Genomic DNA, 20,127 nt, shown 5'->3' on the forward strand with positions numbered 1-20,127 from the left:
CACAAAAATCTGTATCTAGGTGATTATTATCGTCTTCAGAATTGGTCTGTAACAGCCATGGTGACAATAATAGTAAACCTATAGCATGACTTTGTGTCAGGATACCAGGAAGCCTGAACCCAAATGCAGAGTCTCAAGACAGTAGATTCAAAATAAACTTATTTATTAAAGCATGAGGCAGTGACAAACAAAACTCAGAAAATCCAAAAATGTCCAAATGCTCTAAATGCCAAAATGCTAAAACTTTAGAAGCACAATGCAAAGCACAGAGAACATAGTCCAAAATCAACAATTCCAAAATCAAACCTTCACAGGATTGGAGCACAAAACAAGGAACCAGGAACAACGGAACATACAGGACTGCTCAGGGAAAAACAACATATGTACTGACCATAGAGTATTAAAAGGATAGAGACTAAACTGGCGCGAAGCTCCGCCCCCTCTGCTATTCATGTCAGTGGAAGTTGCTCAGTGGCGTATTGAAGCACCCGGAAGGCTGCCGGAAGTACCGTCTATTTCCGCATTTTTTCGCTGATTCAGCATTTGGACACCAAATTTTGGTGTCCAAATGCGGAAGTGCAGCTGGGCTTTAACATTGGGCGCTCTGTTGCACGGGGTTTCCTCGTCAAGAATCCACGGGTCCGCCTGCAGTCCTTCCTCTTACCACTAGGGCCCAGCGCTTCAACATTGGAGTGCATAGCTGGCCCCTTGGTACTGACAAAGAGTGTAAGCAGGGAGTCCAGTTATATAGGGAGGAGTTTAATGGCAAAGTGTTCACAGGTTTGTAATGGGAAGCACTGCTGGGTTGATGAGGGAGTGTGAGCAGGTGTGTGGCAAGGACTGAGGGTAGGATGGAGAGTGGCTGACGGGGAGACATGGTCTGCAGACCGTGACACTTTGAGTGTGTGATATTGCTTTTATATAACATTCCTATTGTTACTTATCAAATAATGGGAGTCAACAGATTATGTCTTCAGAATTGGTCTGTGACAGCCATGGTGACAATAATAGTAAACCTATAGCATGACTTTGAGTGTGTGATATTGCTTTTATATAACATTCCTATTGTTACTTATCAAGTAATGGGAGTCAACAGATTATGATTTTTCTTATTTGCCTCTGCCAATAAGTATACTTTACTTACACTTTACTTACACTGAAGGCCTATACTTCAGGGATGTACTGTAAGTAAATTGCAAGCTATCTAGCTATCTAGCTTGTGTGTGTGTGTGTGTGTGTGTGTGTGTGTGTGTGTGTGTGTGTGTGTGTGTGTGTGTGTGTGTGTGTGTACATGTGCGTGCGTGCGTGGACACATGAATCACACGTGTCCGTCAGCAGACTACAACACAGAGGAATATGGAACTAGTCTATAATACTAATCTGAATGCGGCTACAAGGATATTTAATGATATTGAATTGCCTGGATGTCTGGTGTTATGAGTCTGTGCTCAGCTGACTGGTGTCTATCTCCAGGTCATTCAGTCGTTTCACAGCCAGGCACTCACTAAAGGGCACCCGAGTGGCTAATTAAGCTCAGTCTCCAATCCAGGAATATCAGTCTGAGATTCGTGCAAAATTATATTATGGTACAGTACAGCTCTCTGAGGTAAAGCTAGAGGTACTTTGATTTAGAAATAAAATAAATAAAAAAGATTGGATGTGGGGATAAATTGCTGGTATCATCCATCGCTATGGATACGGTTGAGCCAAATCTATTTCAGAGCTAATCTCTCTCTCTCTCTCTCTCTCTCTCTCTCTTGTTATCCCTTTCACCTCTTTCACGTACACTGTTCTCTCTTACACACGCACGCACGCATGCAAACACGCACACACACACACACACACACACACACACACACACACACACACACACACACACACACACACACACACACACACACACAGACCTTCCAGTGCGAGGGGACCAGATTTATGCCCTGACAATTCAATAGAATCCAGAGAAATGGCTAGGAGTTAATATCGGTTAATTAATGCATTGGACCAGGGCAGGGGGCCGTGCAGAAAGCTGAGGTATTAGAGTGTAGGGACAGCTACTGTAGGTGGCCATTAGGCTGGTCACATCACAGGAGAAACCACACTGCCACGAAGATTGCGCTCTCATATTGCGAATGGATGGCGAATTAGCGCCGAGGAAGTGTGCACACAGATCATCATGTCTTTTTCAGAATTTACAGAATATATCTCAGCTTTGACAGGCAGAAAATGTGACTTATAATGGTTATTTCCAACATATACAGCAATAACCCTGAGTGTCAGATTAGCTGTCTGAGGGTATAAAAATGCGTGCACTGCCACATTTTTACACAAAGAACCACTGGTAAAGTCTCACTGGTAAAGGGGGGGGGGGGGCTTGCTTGATCCTCACAGGGGGTCCAGCAGGTCTTCAGCAAAATGAGGAACAGTTTAACCACTCATAAATAGCGAAAATAGCCTTGCAATGTGGTGTGTTGAGCTTGCAAATCTGCTATTTTTGCTATTTAAAAAATGTCACGGCTCGCTCCTTGAGGCAGCCTCCTCACTGGTGGACATTGTTGTGTTTGTTTTTGGACAACAGACTCTTCTGTTCTAGTTTCCTGTTGGTTTAGGAGTTTAGTCATGTTACTTAGCTCTATGTTTCTGTATTTAAGGTTTAGTGTCTTGTTAGTCTGTAATTCCCCAAGTGTTTTGTATCTTATTTTGTAGTAGTTCTGTTCTTGTGCTTAATTCCTGTCTACCATTTTGTTATTAACCTGTGTGTCCTAGCTTGCCCCAGCCAACCCTGGTGTTGATTGCACTTTGAGTTCACCTGTGTCTAATTAGGTCCCTGCCTATGTATTTATACCCTCTGTTTCCATGTGTTCATTTCGTTCTGTAAACCGTTGGTGAAAGTATGAGTTTGGGTACTCGCCTCGATGCCTATAGTTATTGTAGGCTTACTTGCCTGTTTGAGGAACCTTTAGTTCAATAAAGACCTTTTGAGTTGAACTACTCTGCCTGCTCACCAATAGAGATGCCAGGTTACCTGCTAGAATCTAAACCAGTGAAAGAATGTATAGCCTGCACTGTAAGCCCTATTCAAATGAGTATCAGATGAGGGCACCTGGCACCAAAGCCTTTCAAATGGGGTGGTCCAAATCCTTTCAAATGGTGTATCAGTTTGAAGGTTCTTGACATTAAAATGTCCGAGAACGATGCACAACACAGGATAATGGCTTCTACAATGCTAATTGACTGGTACAGTACAACACCAGGGAATAATGGCTACTACAATATAATAGGAATGAGACTGTACACTACAACAAGAGGTGGCTGCATGGTGGGAAGGGGAACACACAGACCGGAGGAGGGGGTTGGGGGTTCTGGAACTGAGCACAGAGGAGTAATCCACTGAGTGCCTATAATGTAATGAGCAGGCCTGGCTTAATGGAGTCCATTTGAGAATGCAGGAGATAGAGAGGGAGGGAGGGAAGGTGATGGCGGTGCTGCGTGCACGCTGCCGTTGCTGGTGATTGGCGTTCGTTGGGAGGATGGAGGGTGGGTTAGAGAGGGAGGACGGGGGCGGGTCGATTTCTTGAAAGATAAGTCTCCCCGAGGATGACTTCCAGTATTTGTTTGGTGTAGTGATGTTGTTTTGTCATGTGACCCGTTTCCCGGGTCGATATTATTCAGACTGCTGGGATTTCGACAAACAGCGGCGCATGACTCACTTCGTGAAATCTTAACAGCGAGTTTCAAATGTATTGACGGTAAGCGCTCAAGGCTGCAATTAGTGCTGATTTTTATTATAGGGGAGGGTATTGTGCACACATTTGGATTAGCCTCCTTCTGTATCAGCATCTTCATGAATATGTATATATTCATGTTTACAAAGAGAAGCTATGTTAGGTTGGACTGGATATAAACACACACACAAACACATGCTCACAGACACAGTATTCTCCTCTTGACAACTGATGGAATGGCGTTCCTTCCACAAAAGAAATGACATCATCGCAACACAGAGGAATATATTCATCGGTGGCTTCTACGCCTATGCCTTATAGCCTATCATTCTAATAACTTTAATGTACTATATTGTCCTGTTGCTGTTATACTAGGCCTACATATTATTAAACCTGGGAGGAGATGAATTGTCTCACAGAGAGAGAGAGAGAGAGAGAGAGAGAGAGAGAGAGAGAGAGAGGTGAGCAGGTGAGCTTTAAAACAGAAAGTCTGTTGTTTTCTTCTTGTCATGTTTTGCTAAGTGCCAAGTGTGGTTGAATAGGGGCTAAAAACAGAGCTTTAATGTTCTTCTGGATGAATGATGTTGCAGTGGGATTCCTGCTATGCTCCCATCAACTCCTCAAAGGCCAAGGCGTGTATTATTTATACACTCTCCCGATTGGGTGTCATATTTGCTGCTGCCGTTTGCAATTGTTGCTGTCACTGCTGCTGTTGTTGAATGTCTGTTGCCATGGCTGCCTGTGCAAAGATCTGATGATGTGTCTCACCGCCAGAGACAGCCATGGTTAAGTGAAAGATAACAGTGATTACTCCACTGTCTTTATGGCCCCTCTCATAACTACCCGCAACTGGCCTCTTTGGAAGAGAGGACAAATCATCAGATCGTTTTTAAATGCATGAATTTCGAGTAATGCAAAAATAAACTATTCTGTTGTAATATGGCATTCCCATAAAATACATATGTAGTGTATGACATTATGCTAACATTAGCGGCGGCAAGCCGCCAATGTAAACTGCATCTGTGCAGAGCCTCGCTCACCCCAACAAACTCAACCAAGCTCTGCAAAATAGGCCTACAGGGACACTTACATCAATGTGTATTTAATTTCACAGGTAGTATAAAGGCTTCCAGAGTATTGCAAATATAGCTGGGTTTGATAGACCATTAGACCAAGTACAGTACTCTAAGTACAGAATGTATACAACTAGCAACTTCCTCAACTGCACGCATTTGCCTGTTCAGCAGTTATGGCAAACATTTCTCATTTGCATTCCATATAATTAAAGAAAGCAACTATTGTGTGGTTATGTCTTTTTGAGTGGTGCAACCACTCCAAGGAACAGCAATGTCCCTATGTCCATCCCTATATGAATGTCCCTATGTTTAGAGTACCACTCACTTCAGACTGGTCTGATTTATTTTATTTATTTTGTATTTCAAGGTGTTCATTATCCGTTTCTCTTCCTTTAAAGTGGAAGATCATGAAAGGATGTGATGTGTGTGTGTGTGCGTGCGTGCGTGCGTGTGAGGGGGTGGGGTGGTGGGGGTGGAGAGCAGTAGTGGAGGTATGTCAGTGCCACAAGCGTCTCATCTGTTTGCTTGGCACAGTGCTGCGTGATGAGGAGGGCAGACAACCAGGCCTCATAACCAGATGTGAGCTCCTGGCTCTGAGACAAGTGACACGAGACTGGAGGGAGCAAGAGCTCTGTCTGTTTGATTTCCTGCAAGGGGGGCTGGGGGACGACGACGACAACGTCGGTGCCCCATATGTCATCCACTGTTTGGTTTGTGTCATTCATTGATGATGGCCTGTTTGCACATGTAAATCGACTCCATGCTTCCGTCACTGACATTGAGAAGTGGGGTGCAAGTGCATAGTCCCCAGGTTCTGAAAGACTATTATTTACACCTATATGATCAATTCTACCAATGTTGGTTTTCATTTTATTATGTGATATAGTATATAGTATATAGTATATAGACAAATATTGATTCAATTCCTTCAGCAATTAATTTCTCTCTCTCTCTCTCTCTCTCTCTCTCTCTCTCTCTCTCTCTCTCTCTCTCTCTCTCTCTCTCTCTCTCTCTCTCTCTCTCTCTCCCCCCCCCCCCTCCTCTCCCCTCCCCTCTCCTTTCTCTGTACTCAAGGTCCCCCACCAGATGGGCGCGTTGACATTCTACCGCTACGAGCAGCCCATCGTCGACTACTGCCAGGCTCATCAACCCTTGCGGCTCAACATGGGCTACGAGGGTCCCCCGCAGGGCCTGGAGGGTCTCGAGGACCTTGGGCCACGCGACAGGGGCACCATACAGACGGTGGCGTTGCCCGCTGTGCCCTCTGCTGCCACCGTGGGCGCCCCGCCTGTGCCCGGGCCCCGCTCTCCCCCGGCTTCCCTCAGACCGCCGACGGAGGGTCCCAGCGGTAGCAACTTCCCCACCGCCGAGCGCGCCACCGCGCTCACGTTTGGGCGCTAGCAGACTCTCAGGGAGCCACAGGTGGACATTAAGAAGTGGGTCAGGGGCCTTTGATTCACAATGACGTTTGAACCAAAAGGGGGCAGAGGGGAGGTATGTGTCAGTTCCAGTGTGGGCCTTGTTATGCAGCACATTAGTATGGGAAGACCGCTAGAGGGTGCTGTGGAGATGGCGACAGAACAAAAGAAAAATAACAAATATTTCACACCATGCATGCCGAGAGAGATTTGGCATCCGACCGTCACATGATGTTATGAAGGGTGATCCATCCTTAGTAATTGTCTCTTCACATCTCTCTCTTTTAAAAAAACAACCCAAACAGAATCCCTGATTTGCCCGTCCCTCCTGTTTGCTCCTGTTTTTCATCGGAAACTGAAACATGATCCGACAATTATAACAAGTGGAAGTGTTTGGTTTCAAATCTGGCCTTTGATGTGTCTGTGATCACAGTGGGGAAACTATCCCAGTAAATAATAATGCCAATAAATACCTATTCTGAGGCAGTACAAAGTACAAACAAATGTGCAATAAACAAGAACTCTGCAGGACAACAGAATGAAAGCCACAACAGAAAAGATCAAGCTCGTCATCATTGCTTTAAGCTGAAAGGCTTCTTGCTGTGATTCCCATTAAAATTCCCCATCAATTGTTGTTAACAATATCAAATCCATATAATTATTCCACTAAGATAAGTTACACTTTCTTTTTTTTTAAACAATATAATTTTTCTTACAATCTCTTTGAATGTGGAGTCTCTGAATTCCATTTATGTGCATGTCAAACCAAAGATAGTTTAATTTTGCTTTTCTTTCGATGCACATATTAACCTATTTGAATGGTGGAGCTTCTTTAGACTGGCCTACAAAACTCTTTGGCAATTAATGGAGAGTTTGTTACCAACAAAGAGCATACAGTACAGTCAGACCTTGTTGTAGTCTAATGAGATGGAGGACTGCTGATATCTTTAGTGGTCATCAGGTTCTTCATGGTTTGTAGATAGATGCGAGGTAGGGAAACAGACTGCATTAATAATGGGTATGTTGAGGGTATATCTTCATCATATTCAGCCTACATCACTTAAGTTGTCATTTATGATCTTGATAATGTTCTTAAAGGGACACTTTAAGAACACTTGCAAAATAAAATCTATGTTAATGATGTTTAGAAGATTTAGAACACTTTCCTGGGGGTCTTTATGTGTGTAATATGTGGTTTTAGATATTTTAGATTTTAGCAGTGAGCCCAGTGTCTCTGATGTCATGGACACTGGGTTCACTTCCTTCCTGGACTACAATTCCCATAATGCTTTGTTGCACTGCTCTTCCTTGTGGATAGGAGGAGGGGCTGTCTTATTGAGACAACATGTAGTCCAGGAAGTAAGTTAGCCCAGTGTCCATGACATCAGAGACACTGGGCTCACTGCTAAAATCTAAAATATCTAAACCCCCATATTACACACATAAAGACCCCCAGGAAAGTGTTTTAAATCTTCTAAACCTAAACATGTATTTTTTTTTTTTTAAGTGTCTCTTTAAGGGACAGAAATATAAACAAGCAGGAAAAAAAACACATGTTCCATGAATTTCATGTTCATACAGGTGCTGGCAGTTTCACAGCAAAACAGAACGCATTTGAAATGTGGTTTTAATGCCAGATTACATAACCACTATGCTTTAAAGAGGGAAGCAAAGGGATATTCACATGATAATAAACGCCATTACATTTGATTGCAGATGGTCTGTACATATTCTACAACAAAGGTCCAATTCACTGAATGTCAAAATCTCTCACTGCCCCTAAATGGCCTGACTCAATAGAGACGCTGTTGAATCAATGCCTGACATTCATCAAACGGGAGTATTTGGAGCGTGTCACTGGGCTTGCAAGGCCACACGGAGAATGACGTTGACTTCTCTCTCTGACCGGAATATGAACTCATGAACTTTATAACTGGTCGATTGCCCGACAAGCTCCTTTTGAAGCAAGTGTGCCTGCAGTGCAAGGACTTGATTGCACTCTGGTCACCCTTAGCAACCGTATAACCCCCCCCCCCCCCCCCTTTTTTGATGGACTGAGGACTAATTGATATGGCTGTGGTGGTGACCCTGTGTCTGCCACTTTCGACAGACTGATTATGGTTATTTTTCAATATGTGAAAAGTCATAATCACTGGAGTTACGGTACTGTAACTGTTGCGGTCCTCCCACAGAGCGAGCGGTATAGGGCCAATGGTATAAATTGGCGGGGCCCAAGGTGAGTCACTTTCCAAACCCTCTGAGAAAAGGGTATGGCCTCAAGGTGAAGACGATACAAAAAGAAAAAAAAAAAGAAAAAAAAATAGGGAAGCGTTTGCTTTTTTATGTTTTTGTTCTTTTTTTCATGCTTGGAACAAAAAGAGACAGTTTTGAGATGTTCAAAGATGATGTCAAGAAATTCTATGAGACTAAATCAAAGGACAACAATCTAATAGAACTTATTTATCGTGTAAATAGAGAATCTTTAAACAAGAAGCGGGGGGAAAAAGTACATACTTCACTTCTTCTGAAACACAAACTTGCCTGTGAACAGAAGAGGAGCCTTATCCACCACGCCAGTGGGAATCTGTTTCCGAGATGACTCGGTTTAAAGGTGTCCTGCTCTGATGCTCCCCTTGTTTCAATGATAAATATTTTTCTATCTGCTCCCCGTCACCATTCCACCACTCTACCATTAACACACAGAAATTATATTATTGGGGTTATTTTTCAAATCCAATCATTTGACTTGAGTCGCGCGAGAGCAGGTGATTGCGGGAGCCCTATTATTGTGATGTACTTCAGTGTCAAAACCTCATAGAGAGACCCATATTTTCTGTTCTGGCTTCCTGGACGCGTTTCAGGATCACAATCTTGCAGGAGGTGGCTGTGTGATATGTTGTTACTTTCATCCTACCCCACACCAGTCCTTTTGTGTAAGAAACCTGACACCTTTTTTTTCCCAGAAATGTCAAGATATCTCGGGAGAGGAAGCGTATACATACTGCTCTTTGTGCCAAGAGCTATAATCTTGTGAAGGGATGTTGTTTTGATGTGCCATATTTTCTGTCAAGTATCATATGAAGGCCAGCTACACCGCTGTACCCCCACCCCCAACACACACGAAAAAACACCATCTGTGACCCCAATCTCCTCACGATATCATGACCAAGAACAGAAGGGTAAAGTCCCTTCATGTACAGGACGTTGCATTACAGCGGTTCGTTCGCTCCGTACGGTTGCTTAATATTGCTGATTGAGTTTACGTTGTAACAGCAAGCTGTGCCAATGTCTTTGTATAATGGGAGCTCTCACAACTCTGCCCATGTATTGTCTTGCCTTGCTCTGTATCACCTCTGCTAACTCCTTGGCCTGAATTTCATGTCTGCCTCTTTTGGTGACTTGGGTTGAACCTGTTTAATGATGTTCTATTTCTGTCCGCATGCTGATATTTCAGGAAACTATGCCCAGTTAGGGGAGAGCACTGAACCAGAGACAAACAGTACGGAGGCTATTTCCTTATCTGGAATGCCCTAGAACCATAAGCACGTGTCGTCGTCGTTGTGGACAACCTCATGTGTTTTTTAAAGTAAGTTGTTCGCGGACCGGACCACTCCCCTGCTCTTACCTCGCCTAACAGTGCGGTCCCCCCCAGCACCAGGCTGCTGGGCCAAGACTACAGAGCGTTGCTTGTTGAGGCATTCACTCTAGGGATACCCTTCCCCTTTTGACGGTTTCGCTCCTGCCAGCGGCAGACTACACCACCACTATAATACCCCACACACATACTAATCGCTTCAGTTTACAGAACGCTGGATATGGATCAGTTCAGTCCAAATACCCAAATCACGCCTTTATTTCGTCCCGTCACGTCTCACCATTGACAATGAAAGGAGAATTTACGTCATATGACGTACATTTGTGGCAACACAAACATTAAATAATGTCATTGACAATGAAAGGAAAATGTACGTGACGAGCAAATCGGCTAACCAATCACATACATTCGGTTGTCATCTTTCATGATCATGGTGAAGAGATAATAACATAAGTTGACAAATTAATTCATGAAGAAGTATATTCATTTTTTTATCGGATGATGTACGACGACAAGAGCGCCCCCTCACTTCACACGGGTGTGATTTTTATTTCCACTCATAACGGGTAATTGGAAGCCCCAATAAAATCATTGTATGATCACAATTAATTCAGCCACTAATAAGCAATTGATTAATCTGTGTACCTCCCAGATATGATTTCATATATCACCTCCTTATACAATGGCACCAGAGAGTTGGACGCACAGGTGCTGCATTCCAATGACTTTCGTTTGAGCCACTTTCCAGGACTGTCTCTGTCTCTGCGACGCAGGGAGGCTTTGTTTTCTATACTCTGCCTTGTTTGTTTTAGGTTTTGTAACTCTCCCGCCCCCCAACACCTTTGAGTTCAGGCTGAAATCCCTAGTGGGAATATTTCAGGTTTTTTTAACATATATATTTTTTCTTTGTTCCTGTTTTCTTTTATTTCTCTTTACTCTTTCTTACTTTTTTCCTTTTTTTGCCTTAGGGGGTGAAGAGTCACAGGGGAAACTTTCATATTTCACGTTATGCTCAAAGGAACAGCTAAACGTAAGTCCCTGGAGGAAACGGCAACTCGGAGAGGTTAGGACAGGAGAGAAGAGGAGAGCCACAGCTACTGTACAAAAGGGAGGAGAGGGGGACAAAATATGGGATAAGTGCAAGGGCATTTTATTCCATTACGATGAAGGATTTGTGATCTCTCTGACTGTCCCCAGCCTTGTATCCACACAGGGAGAAATGACCCTAGGAGTTTCAAACAAACTCAGACACCCGCATTCGGTCACACACACAAAAGCATACCGTGGACTGTACATACAATGTATTACTATTACAAATACAAACACAGCTTTATGCCATATTTCCACACACGCCTCACACATTGCATGTCTTAATAGATGCTCACACGTACTGTATAGTGTACTTACATGCAGATACCCATGCACACTTACTGACTGTGACATTAACTTTCAACCAACTATTTAATGGAGTTCCTCATGTATGATTTAGTATTCAAGATATTAGATGTCCAGCATGATGTAAGGACATCCAGACACGGCAATCATCAATCAAGACCTGGCTTCATGCACACACGCACGCACACACACACACGCACGCACGCACGCACGCACGCACGCACGCACGCACGCACGCACGCACACACACACACACACAAACACACACACACACACACACACAGAGGTTTTGTTGCCATGTGAACCAGGTGTGCCCTCTTTAACCTCAACCTGGCATCTGTATTCCATGCTTCAGCTACTCTGGCAGTTACAACCCCCTGCCCCCGTTCACCCGGGGGCTAACCAAAAACGGCTCGGTGGTGCTCTAATTCATTACCCGATAAATAGATTAGGAAAATTAATTCTAAGCCAGACGTGGATTTGCTGCTTCTCTTCCTCGCGCATCATCATGCGTCTACGCTCTCTCCCCCGCCACAGGCCTGCCTGTGCGGGTGGCTGTGGGTATACATATGGCAGGGCCACACATATACGGCAGGGCCACACATAGACGAATTCACAGAGGGGTGCCCTGGGCGCGGCCATTACTGAGGTGTAATCCATGGAGCAGGTGCTCTGTAGGCCAGGTGTAGCTAATCAGTGCTGCTGCGCTTAATGGTACACCTCAGTAATGGCCGCACCCAGGCAAGCCTCTGTGAATTTGTCTATACGGCAGGGCCACACATAAATAGACAAATCCACAGAGGGGTGCCCCGGGCGCAGCCATAGCTGCGGTGTCACATAATTAAGCGCATCTTGACACCGCTCCACGGATTCGTCTATGCGGTATAGAGCCATCTGGGAGGAAGTAAAGAAGACTCCAGAGATAAACATTGCCAGCCCAGGGCTAAAGCAGAACAAAAAACAAACACAGGTAGCACACGCAGACAGAGTGCAAACTCTGCTCAGAGTGGTCCCCCACCATAACATGCACCAACAAACAAACATCAGTGGTTCTCAAAGGGGGGTCCGGGGACCACCAGGGGTTCTTGAGGGAGTTCCAGGGGGTGCCCAGCAAAATGAAAAATAGTTTGGAACCAAATGGACCCTTATGTCTGTACACTCTGAGTAAATCGATTTTGCAAGATAAATTAGGCTGCCAGAGGCAGAAATGCCATTAAATGGGGGTCCGTAGCCTATAATGCATGTCAAACTGGGGGTCCTTGGAATTTAAATGGTTGAGAATCACTTGCTAGAGCCGTAAACATCTCCTCTCGTGGGCGGTCCCTGGCATATCTTTTCAAATGGGGGTCCGCGGGCCAATAAGGGTCAATTTGGGGGTCCTTGACACGAAATGGTTTGGGAACCACTGGGTTACATAACATAAGTGACGTACGTACTAGCACCCATGTGTGGCTTCCTTCCTTACGCTGTCAACAGCAAAATGTGTAATACGGTAACGGACATACAGTATGAGAGAGTATCGTTGCTATAGCGAGTTAGCTGTGTGTACCCCGCATGTACCCCAAAATGGCCTAGTACTGTATGTATGTATAGCAGCACCTCCTCTACCTCCCCTGAGCCTTTGTCACCATGCAGCAGTGGTGGAAAACGTATTACTCAAATGTTTTACTTAAGTAAAAGTAACAAAACTGCACTATAGAAATAACCTACATATTCTGACTGTTACAGGTCCGAAATTCAAAATGTACTTGAGGAAAAGTACAAAAGGAATTGGCATCAAAATGTGTTTAAAGCACAAAAAAGTGAAAAGTACTCATTTGTGCGCAATGTCCCATTTCAAGTTTCCAAATCTATGAAAATCTTTTGAAAATAGCAGATATACAAGCTCACAAATGTGTCGCATCACGACACATATTGAGCTTGTAGATTGGCTATTTTCAAATGGCCGAAATATAGTGCTGAAGTGCTCAATGTATGTTTTTTAATAATAATCAAAATCTACAAAGTATCTATCCAGTTTGTACTCAAGTAAAAGTAAAACATTTGCCTCTGAGATGTAGTGGAGCAGAGGTAAAAGTATTGGAAAAATCGAGAATACGTACGTCTCAAGTAAAGCACGCAATGCCTCAAAATTGTACAGTACTTAAGTAAATGTACTTAGTTGCTTTCCACCACTGGTCACCAGTGCTGATGTTCAGGCCAGCCCAGTCCCCCCATTGATTGTTATTGTTCCACGCTGTTTCACATTAGCTGGAAGTCTTTAACCTCTGACCTTTCATTGTCCTGACTCTGTTTTTCTGCCATTGCTCATGTCAGGGGGGGCAAAGAAAAGGGACGGCCCCCGATCATTAACCCCTGTCCCAGTAACACACTTTTTTTTGTTTGTCTGACAAAGCCCATTTACATCCTTAATTGGATTTATGTGAACACAGAAGAAAGGGATGTTACAGTACATGTGTGCGTGCGCGCGTGTGTGTGTGCCACAATTTATCTGCAGCAGTTGGCTTGAAAGAAAGTGCAGAAAAACTGACAGAAAGCAATATCAGTATCAGCATTTGTTTCCTCACAAGCCAAGTGTGTGTGTGTGTGTGTGTGTGTGTGTGTGTGTGTGTGTGTGTGTGTGTGTGTGTGTGTGTCGCCCCTCTCCAATGCTTTCTGTCTTAAACTGTGTGGGATTCTTTTACTCTTTCACATCCATTTCCTACAGAGAGCCACGCTTCCTGTGGGATGTAAATATGCGCTGCATTGTTTTCTTCAGTAGTTGGTTTGATGTTGATATTTTGTTTTTTTCTTTTCTTTTTATATTTTTTAATATATAATTTATTTTTATTTTTTGTTTGTTTCTGGTTCTTTTTACTGTATTCAGACCTAAAGCAGTTTTGTGGAGACCTGGTCAAAGCGCAAAAAATATGGCTCCTCTTTGAGTATATTATTGTCAGAAAAAATGTTTTGTAAAAATTTTGATGATGATATCAGAAATAAAGAAATATAAAGATGGCATCTTTGGTGTGTTTCAGTTTGTTTGGTTGAAGGTAACCAGTCCCTGGGCTGATCAGTCAAATAAAAAACATTGCTATTTCATTGACATTTACTGTATATTGTGATAATGCATAGTGTTTCCTAACTCACGTGCAATCTGGCCCAGTACCCAGGCCAGATTTCAGAGCACTGTACACATGGAGAAGCCTTGTGGAAAAGCTTTAAACTTAAACTCATTTGGGGAAGCCCTTTATTTGTTGACCTTTATTTGTGGAAAAAGCTTCAAACCTTTTTGCCTCCAGGAGCCTACAGAATAATAGATTCATGGTTCCACCTGTAGGTGGACCATGTTCCAGCCATCCACACATTTTCACACACAAAGAAATAAATAGAGGGTGACAAAAAAACGTCCCGAAAGTGGAAATAGACAATCAACCAAGCTCGTAATCACAATGTGTTGCTTGCGTTATAAGCTTGAACTGCTGTTTTTGGAAATATATATATATATATCCAAAATAGGAATGCCAGGTTGAAAGTTGTCAATTATGGTTGCAGACAATAAAACATGTCTACAACTTCAAATGTAGATGGATCACTTAAGCACCGATCTAAAATCAGATTAATCAGCAAAAATACACAAAGGTGGAAAAAAATTAAAAAATACAAAAATAACTGAAATTGAGGTTAAATGCAGATGCTATAGGTGCTGGTGACAGTTACCCCAAAGACAGCACATTATAACCAACACTGCAGCTGATGTCACCCATGATGCATGCTTGCCACAACCACGTTCCAGCCGTTAGCCATATAAAACCTTCCTGGATCAAAGGCAATTGTGCATGAATAATGAATATAATGGAGGGAAAAAAATGAAACCAACCCATTGGTACTCTGAGTGAACTCCATGGCGAAATGCAACCCGGCTAGTGGGCTATACCCTTCCGGTACGTCACTCAGTACCGCGTCGGTGTCAGATGGAGACGGTGAGACGTGTCTGTCTCCAGCCTGCTGTCACTTCAGATGTACACATCACAGTCTCAGCTCACGTGGCGAGACATGACAGGCCTGCTCGCAGTCTGGCTCCCTCTGGATGTCCAGGACACGAGAGGTCTCGTCCATCTTTTACCTTTCTCCTCCAGTGATCACTCACTCGATCCCCCCCCCCCCCCTCCCGAGTCCCCCCCTCCCGTGTGAGTCGTGTCAACACAAAATGTGAAACAATTTGATGTCGGTAATTATTCATCTGAAAATATTTTTTTCATTTGTGAATGAAAAAAAATGAAAAAAATGTTAAATCCCCAGGTACTGTTGGACAGAGGTATATTATTGATGGTGACCCTATACTGTCGCTGGTTGATAGCTGTTCTCAATAAATCATCACACAGACTTGGGTAAAATGACACTGTTTCAGTCGTATAGTCATAGACAACGTCGGCATCCCTAAAGAATCCACGTATCAAAACAAGCACACAGCTTTAAATAGCACACCGTGCTTTAGGCAATGGGTTTTCTCGCTTTTCTTTTCATTTTTCCTCCCAAAGGAAAAGCTTTTGTACTGAAGGTTAAAGGTAGGGTAAATTATATTTTCAGTTACAAACCAAAAAGTTTTTGTGGAAAAAAGTCAAAGCTCTATTAATCACTGCTAGAACTGTTTGTTCAATAACATCTCGCTAATATCTCTCCAGCTCTCTGATAAACAGAGAATACATCTTCAGGTGGGTTGACAATATCAGCCAATCAGAAAAGAGTACCCGTTCATCAGCTTACATTTTTGCTTTTAATTTTGTCTGCTCATTTATTTGTGTCTTCACTTACAATTTCACTTGTTGGAAGAGCTGGAAAGACATGGGATCGAACCCCTGTTTCTGAACAAACACACTTTAGCAATGATTACGATCACATTACGATATAGAACAATTTAAAGGTATATTCAGTGATTTCACTTAATTCAAATATCACTTATTTTTTTGTTTTGTTGTGATAATCCTCCCTACTATAGAGTGTGCTGACCATATAAGGAGTTCCTCCCTGTCCCCAGTTAACCCCTGGGGCTCAAATAACCTTAGGTTTCGTTTTTGACTCTCTATCCTGATTGGACGAAAGGCTGGGTCCCACAGCCAAAAACGAAACCTAAGGTTTTTTGAATGAAATCACTGAATATACCTTTAACACTTAATTTAACAAACAAACATCACTTTCCGTACCTTTAAAATGTCTGACATTGCTGTGGGATCAGGCCTCTCCAGCTGGTTAGACAAACTAAAAGCCCACCTAATTGCAATCTGTGTGAACAAGACCGTGGCTGATTGGCCAGGTCAGGAGGCTGCGAGTATTCAGACAGTGCTCCCAGATGGCCATTCAAGCAATAAGATGGCAACACAGGAGATAATAACATCTTGCAAGGTGGTGAAATTGAAGGGTTTGAGTTACCCATTACTTTTGTATTCAGTGACTGTAGTGAGTTGATTATAAATCACAGAAGAGTTTTGTCCTCCGATGACCTATATACTTTTACACTCAATCCAGCTACAGGTTGGACCTCCCACAAATTGTGGATTAAAGCTACACCATGAAAGCTTTTTTCCTTCTTGTTCTTTATAATATATATTTTTATTTTGACTAATCTGTATGATATACCAGTATAATAGTATGTACTGTATGTATGTACAATATATCTTAAATAATTGGGGTGGTGGAATTTGGTCTCCCTGCTCTTCTATATGGAGACATTTTTATCCTCTGGTCTGGTTTGACCACTACTCGTTGACAAGTGGTACTAACTGCGTACTAACTGGAGGTTTAATTGATATGTAATTGGCCGTGGATCGCCATTTTAGACAAGATGGTTGTGCCAGGGATCCCCTTTAGTCAACATTTGTCAACATTATATTGAAAATAGCAGATCTACAAGCTCACAGCACGTCATATCACAACACGTCGGCTTGCATCGACTCATTTTGAATAGCCATGAAATAAAACAGAGATTAAAATGTTGAAATTGTTCCTCATTTAGCTGAGAACCGCCTGGAACCCCCTCAAGGACCCCTGGGGGTCCCCGGACCCCACTTTGATACTTTGATGTTGTAGAGAGCCATTGTCCATTTCCGTTTGGCACTTTCCTCTTGCATGCTGTACAATGTCCATTGCTTGACCTGAAATGAGTACAGCAATCAAATAATGCATCTGAGATCTTTCATCAGGGTCAGTTATTTCCTGGTCAAAATGTAATATTAGAGAATCTATAGAATGCTGCTGTTTCCTCTCACTCTCTTTCTGTCTCCCTTTGGATGTTTGGAATACAATTGTGCTTACTGTTGTACAGTACACAATAGATTACAAACCACAGTGAGAACTAAGATTCGTGGGAAATTATGATGAGCGTTCAGAAAAAAAGAAATTAATTAATTAAACACTAATCTCTAAAATCATGCCATCTTTTAGAACCCCTGTCAGCCCAGGGCCATTAGAATTTTGTGCATAATCAGCGGCCGTCGATGTATGGTGCAATCATATCTACTGAAATAATCATAGGGTAAGAAAATTGAAGCGCATTGCTGCAATAAAAGAAATATGAATTACTTAGTCTTTCCATGAAAATAAAACTGGATTGATTACACTGTATTCATTTATTAATTATATCTTTAACTTTCCCAAAGGGAAAGCTGGTATGGTCCAAATCATTGGAAGTGAGGTGAAGTACATTTTTCACAGTATTTTAGGACATATCACAGGCAGAGACGCACACCGGAGATGGGGTAATATCGAGGTGCCAGTACCCAGTTCAGTGGAAGATGCCAAAAGGGACGTTTCATAGTGAGATTTTCCAAAAAACCACCTACTTTGAAGGACACAGCGGTACGAGAGAGGCACCGTACCCACTGCAACCTGCCACAGCAGAACCAGACTGCTGAGCTTCCCACAGCTGTCCTTGTGGGGCGGCCAAAAACTGTCATTTGGAATGGCAGTGGCTTAAGTCTGATTTATTGTACTTTGTCGTACAGGGGTGTTTACTTGAAGCTAAGGAAGCAGGCATTATGACATGAAGGTCGCAGCGTTCACATCCACTGACTGAATGGGAGCATTTGGGAAGAGAGGGCAAATGAGAATGCCCATCCCCTCCCCTCCCCTCAGCAGCCATTACAGAGACGCAAACGCAAACAGTAAAACGTCAAACCTCTCTTGCAGAAGACATTACAGATGGCTAAAATGTCCTTTGAAGACGGACACCTTGGCTGTTTGCTCGCACCAACATGAAAAGTAATAATCATCATCATCACATCATCATCAGCTCGCTTGGAACTGGAAGCTTGTAGTAAAGTTTATCTCTATGCTAAAACGACGTGACATTTATGAGTTGCCATAGTGTCTAAACAGGTCCGCACATACACAGTTGAAATGTAACACTGGGGGCCCGGCCCAATGGCCTAGCGGTTCCTGCACCTATAGGTGCCAATGTAGCCTGACAGTGCATTGCGGGTTCGAGTCCCGATCCCGATGACCTTTGCTGCGTGTCACTCCCCATCTCTCTCTCTCCCCGTTTCCTAACACGCGGACACATGGAATCCAGAGCTGGGTATAAAGTTGCATTACTCGGTTGCATTTTACTTAATAGTAACTTTTTGAATACACGTTTTAATGCAACACAATTTTATTAGGAAAACATTTATTATGTTGATCCACATGGGATCTACAGTATAGTCATATCATGGACATGTTGTCATCTTGTAGATCCCCTGTTTAAGTTAAAGTAACACTATCTTTACTTGAGTACAGTTTTTTGGCTTCTCTAGTATATACCTCTGATTGAATCCAGCAGCAGACCCTGTTTATTTCATTATTTATTTCTCAGCCTGTTACACTCACTCTATTGTTAACTCTGCCCATATGGCCCCGTGCAAATCGGCCCTCCTAACACACCAAGTTCTGTTGAGTTCAGATCCCCTCTGACCATCCACAAATGCTAATATAAAGCTTAAATTTGGAAGAATTTAGAAATCAGCTCCGGCAGTTCCGGCCTGTGCCAATGCTGCAATGCCAATAGTTTGAGATCGATTTCATTTAAATTTGGAAGAATTTAGAAATCAGCTCCGGCAGTTCCGGCCTGTGCCAATGCTGCAATGCCCATAGTTTGAGATTGATTTCATTTAAGGGAAAAATGGACAAGGCTCATGAGGCTAAGTGCAGGCAGACAGACAGACAGACAGACAGACAGTGTTTTCTCTATTGGTCCGTTTTATAGCAGTATTCAAGTTCTATGTCAAAAAGTGGATGAATGGTAGTTGCCCGCTGGTTGATGCTGGAGAGACTGTTCTGTCTTTTCGTATCGTGTGTGATAGTGCACTGTCATCATGAAGCCCAGGGAGTGACATGAACCATGAACCATGAACCAGGCCAGATTGAGTTTTTTTTTCCCTTCTTCTTTTTTTTCTTCTTCTTTTTCCACCAGAGATACGGAATGACACAATAATAAAGAGGGAAAGCAGGGCAGCCGTCCCCCTGAGTAGGAGGCAATAAACTCACCCTAACCCCTTTAACAACACTTTCCACACAGCAGCAACACACACAGAGAATGAAGACATGTAGTAGAAGGTCTTGTAGATATCATAAATTACACTCACATCAGACTAAAACATATATTTACACCAAAACAGGAACAAGCAGAACACTGCTGATATATTCTGATGGCAGGAAACAAATGTCAGTGAGTCTGTACAACCATAACATATGTTCCTCTGCTGAAATTGATATCACTGTAGGTGATACAGTAGATTGGTCCTTTATTTAGACAATATTGTCACTGTCAGGCAGAAACCTATTGCATAACCGGGTGGGGCATGCATTCCCAACTTGCATTGTTCCCAACGTGTGTTTTTGAGTAGATCTGTGCCCAACCAGGGGCAAATACAGCTATACTGTACTTACTGTATTACCACTCATTGCTC

The 20,127-nt window shown here is 43.0% G+C and overlaps 1 protein-coding gene across 1 annotated transcript in view; it reads left to right on the forward strand.

Annotated features, from left to right (window-relative positions):
* Window positions 1-6,199, forward strand: part of LOC310878857 (leucine-rich repeat transmembrane neuronal protein 4) — a gene marked incomplete at both ends in the record, with an annotated part of 133,511 nt that extends 127,312 nt beyond the window's left edge. Inside the window, one exon of the mRNA XM_083793274.1 lies at window positions 5,873-6,199. Coding sequence (XP_083649400.1) covers window positions 5,873-6,199 — 327 coding nt within the window. The remainder of the gene's footprint in view (window positions 1-5,872) is intronic.
* Between the last annotated feature and the right edge of the window lie 13,928 nt (window positions 6,200-20,127).

The sequence above is a fragment of the Protomyctophum parallelum genome (assembly GCF_964188405.1).
Source record: "Protomyctophum parallelum genome assembly, chromosome: 21".
Lineage (NCBI taxonomy): Eukaryota > Metazoa > Chordata > Actinopteri > Myctophiformes > Myctophidae > Protomyctophum > Protomyctophum parallelum.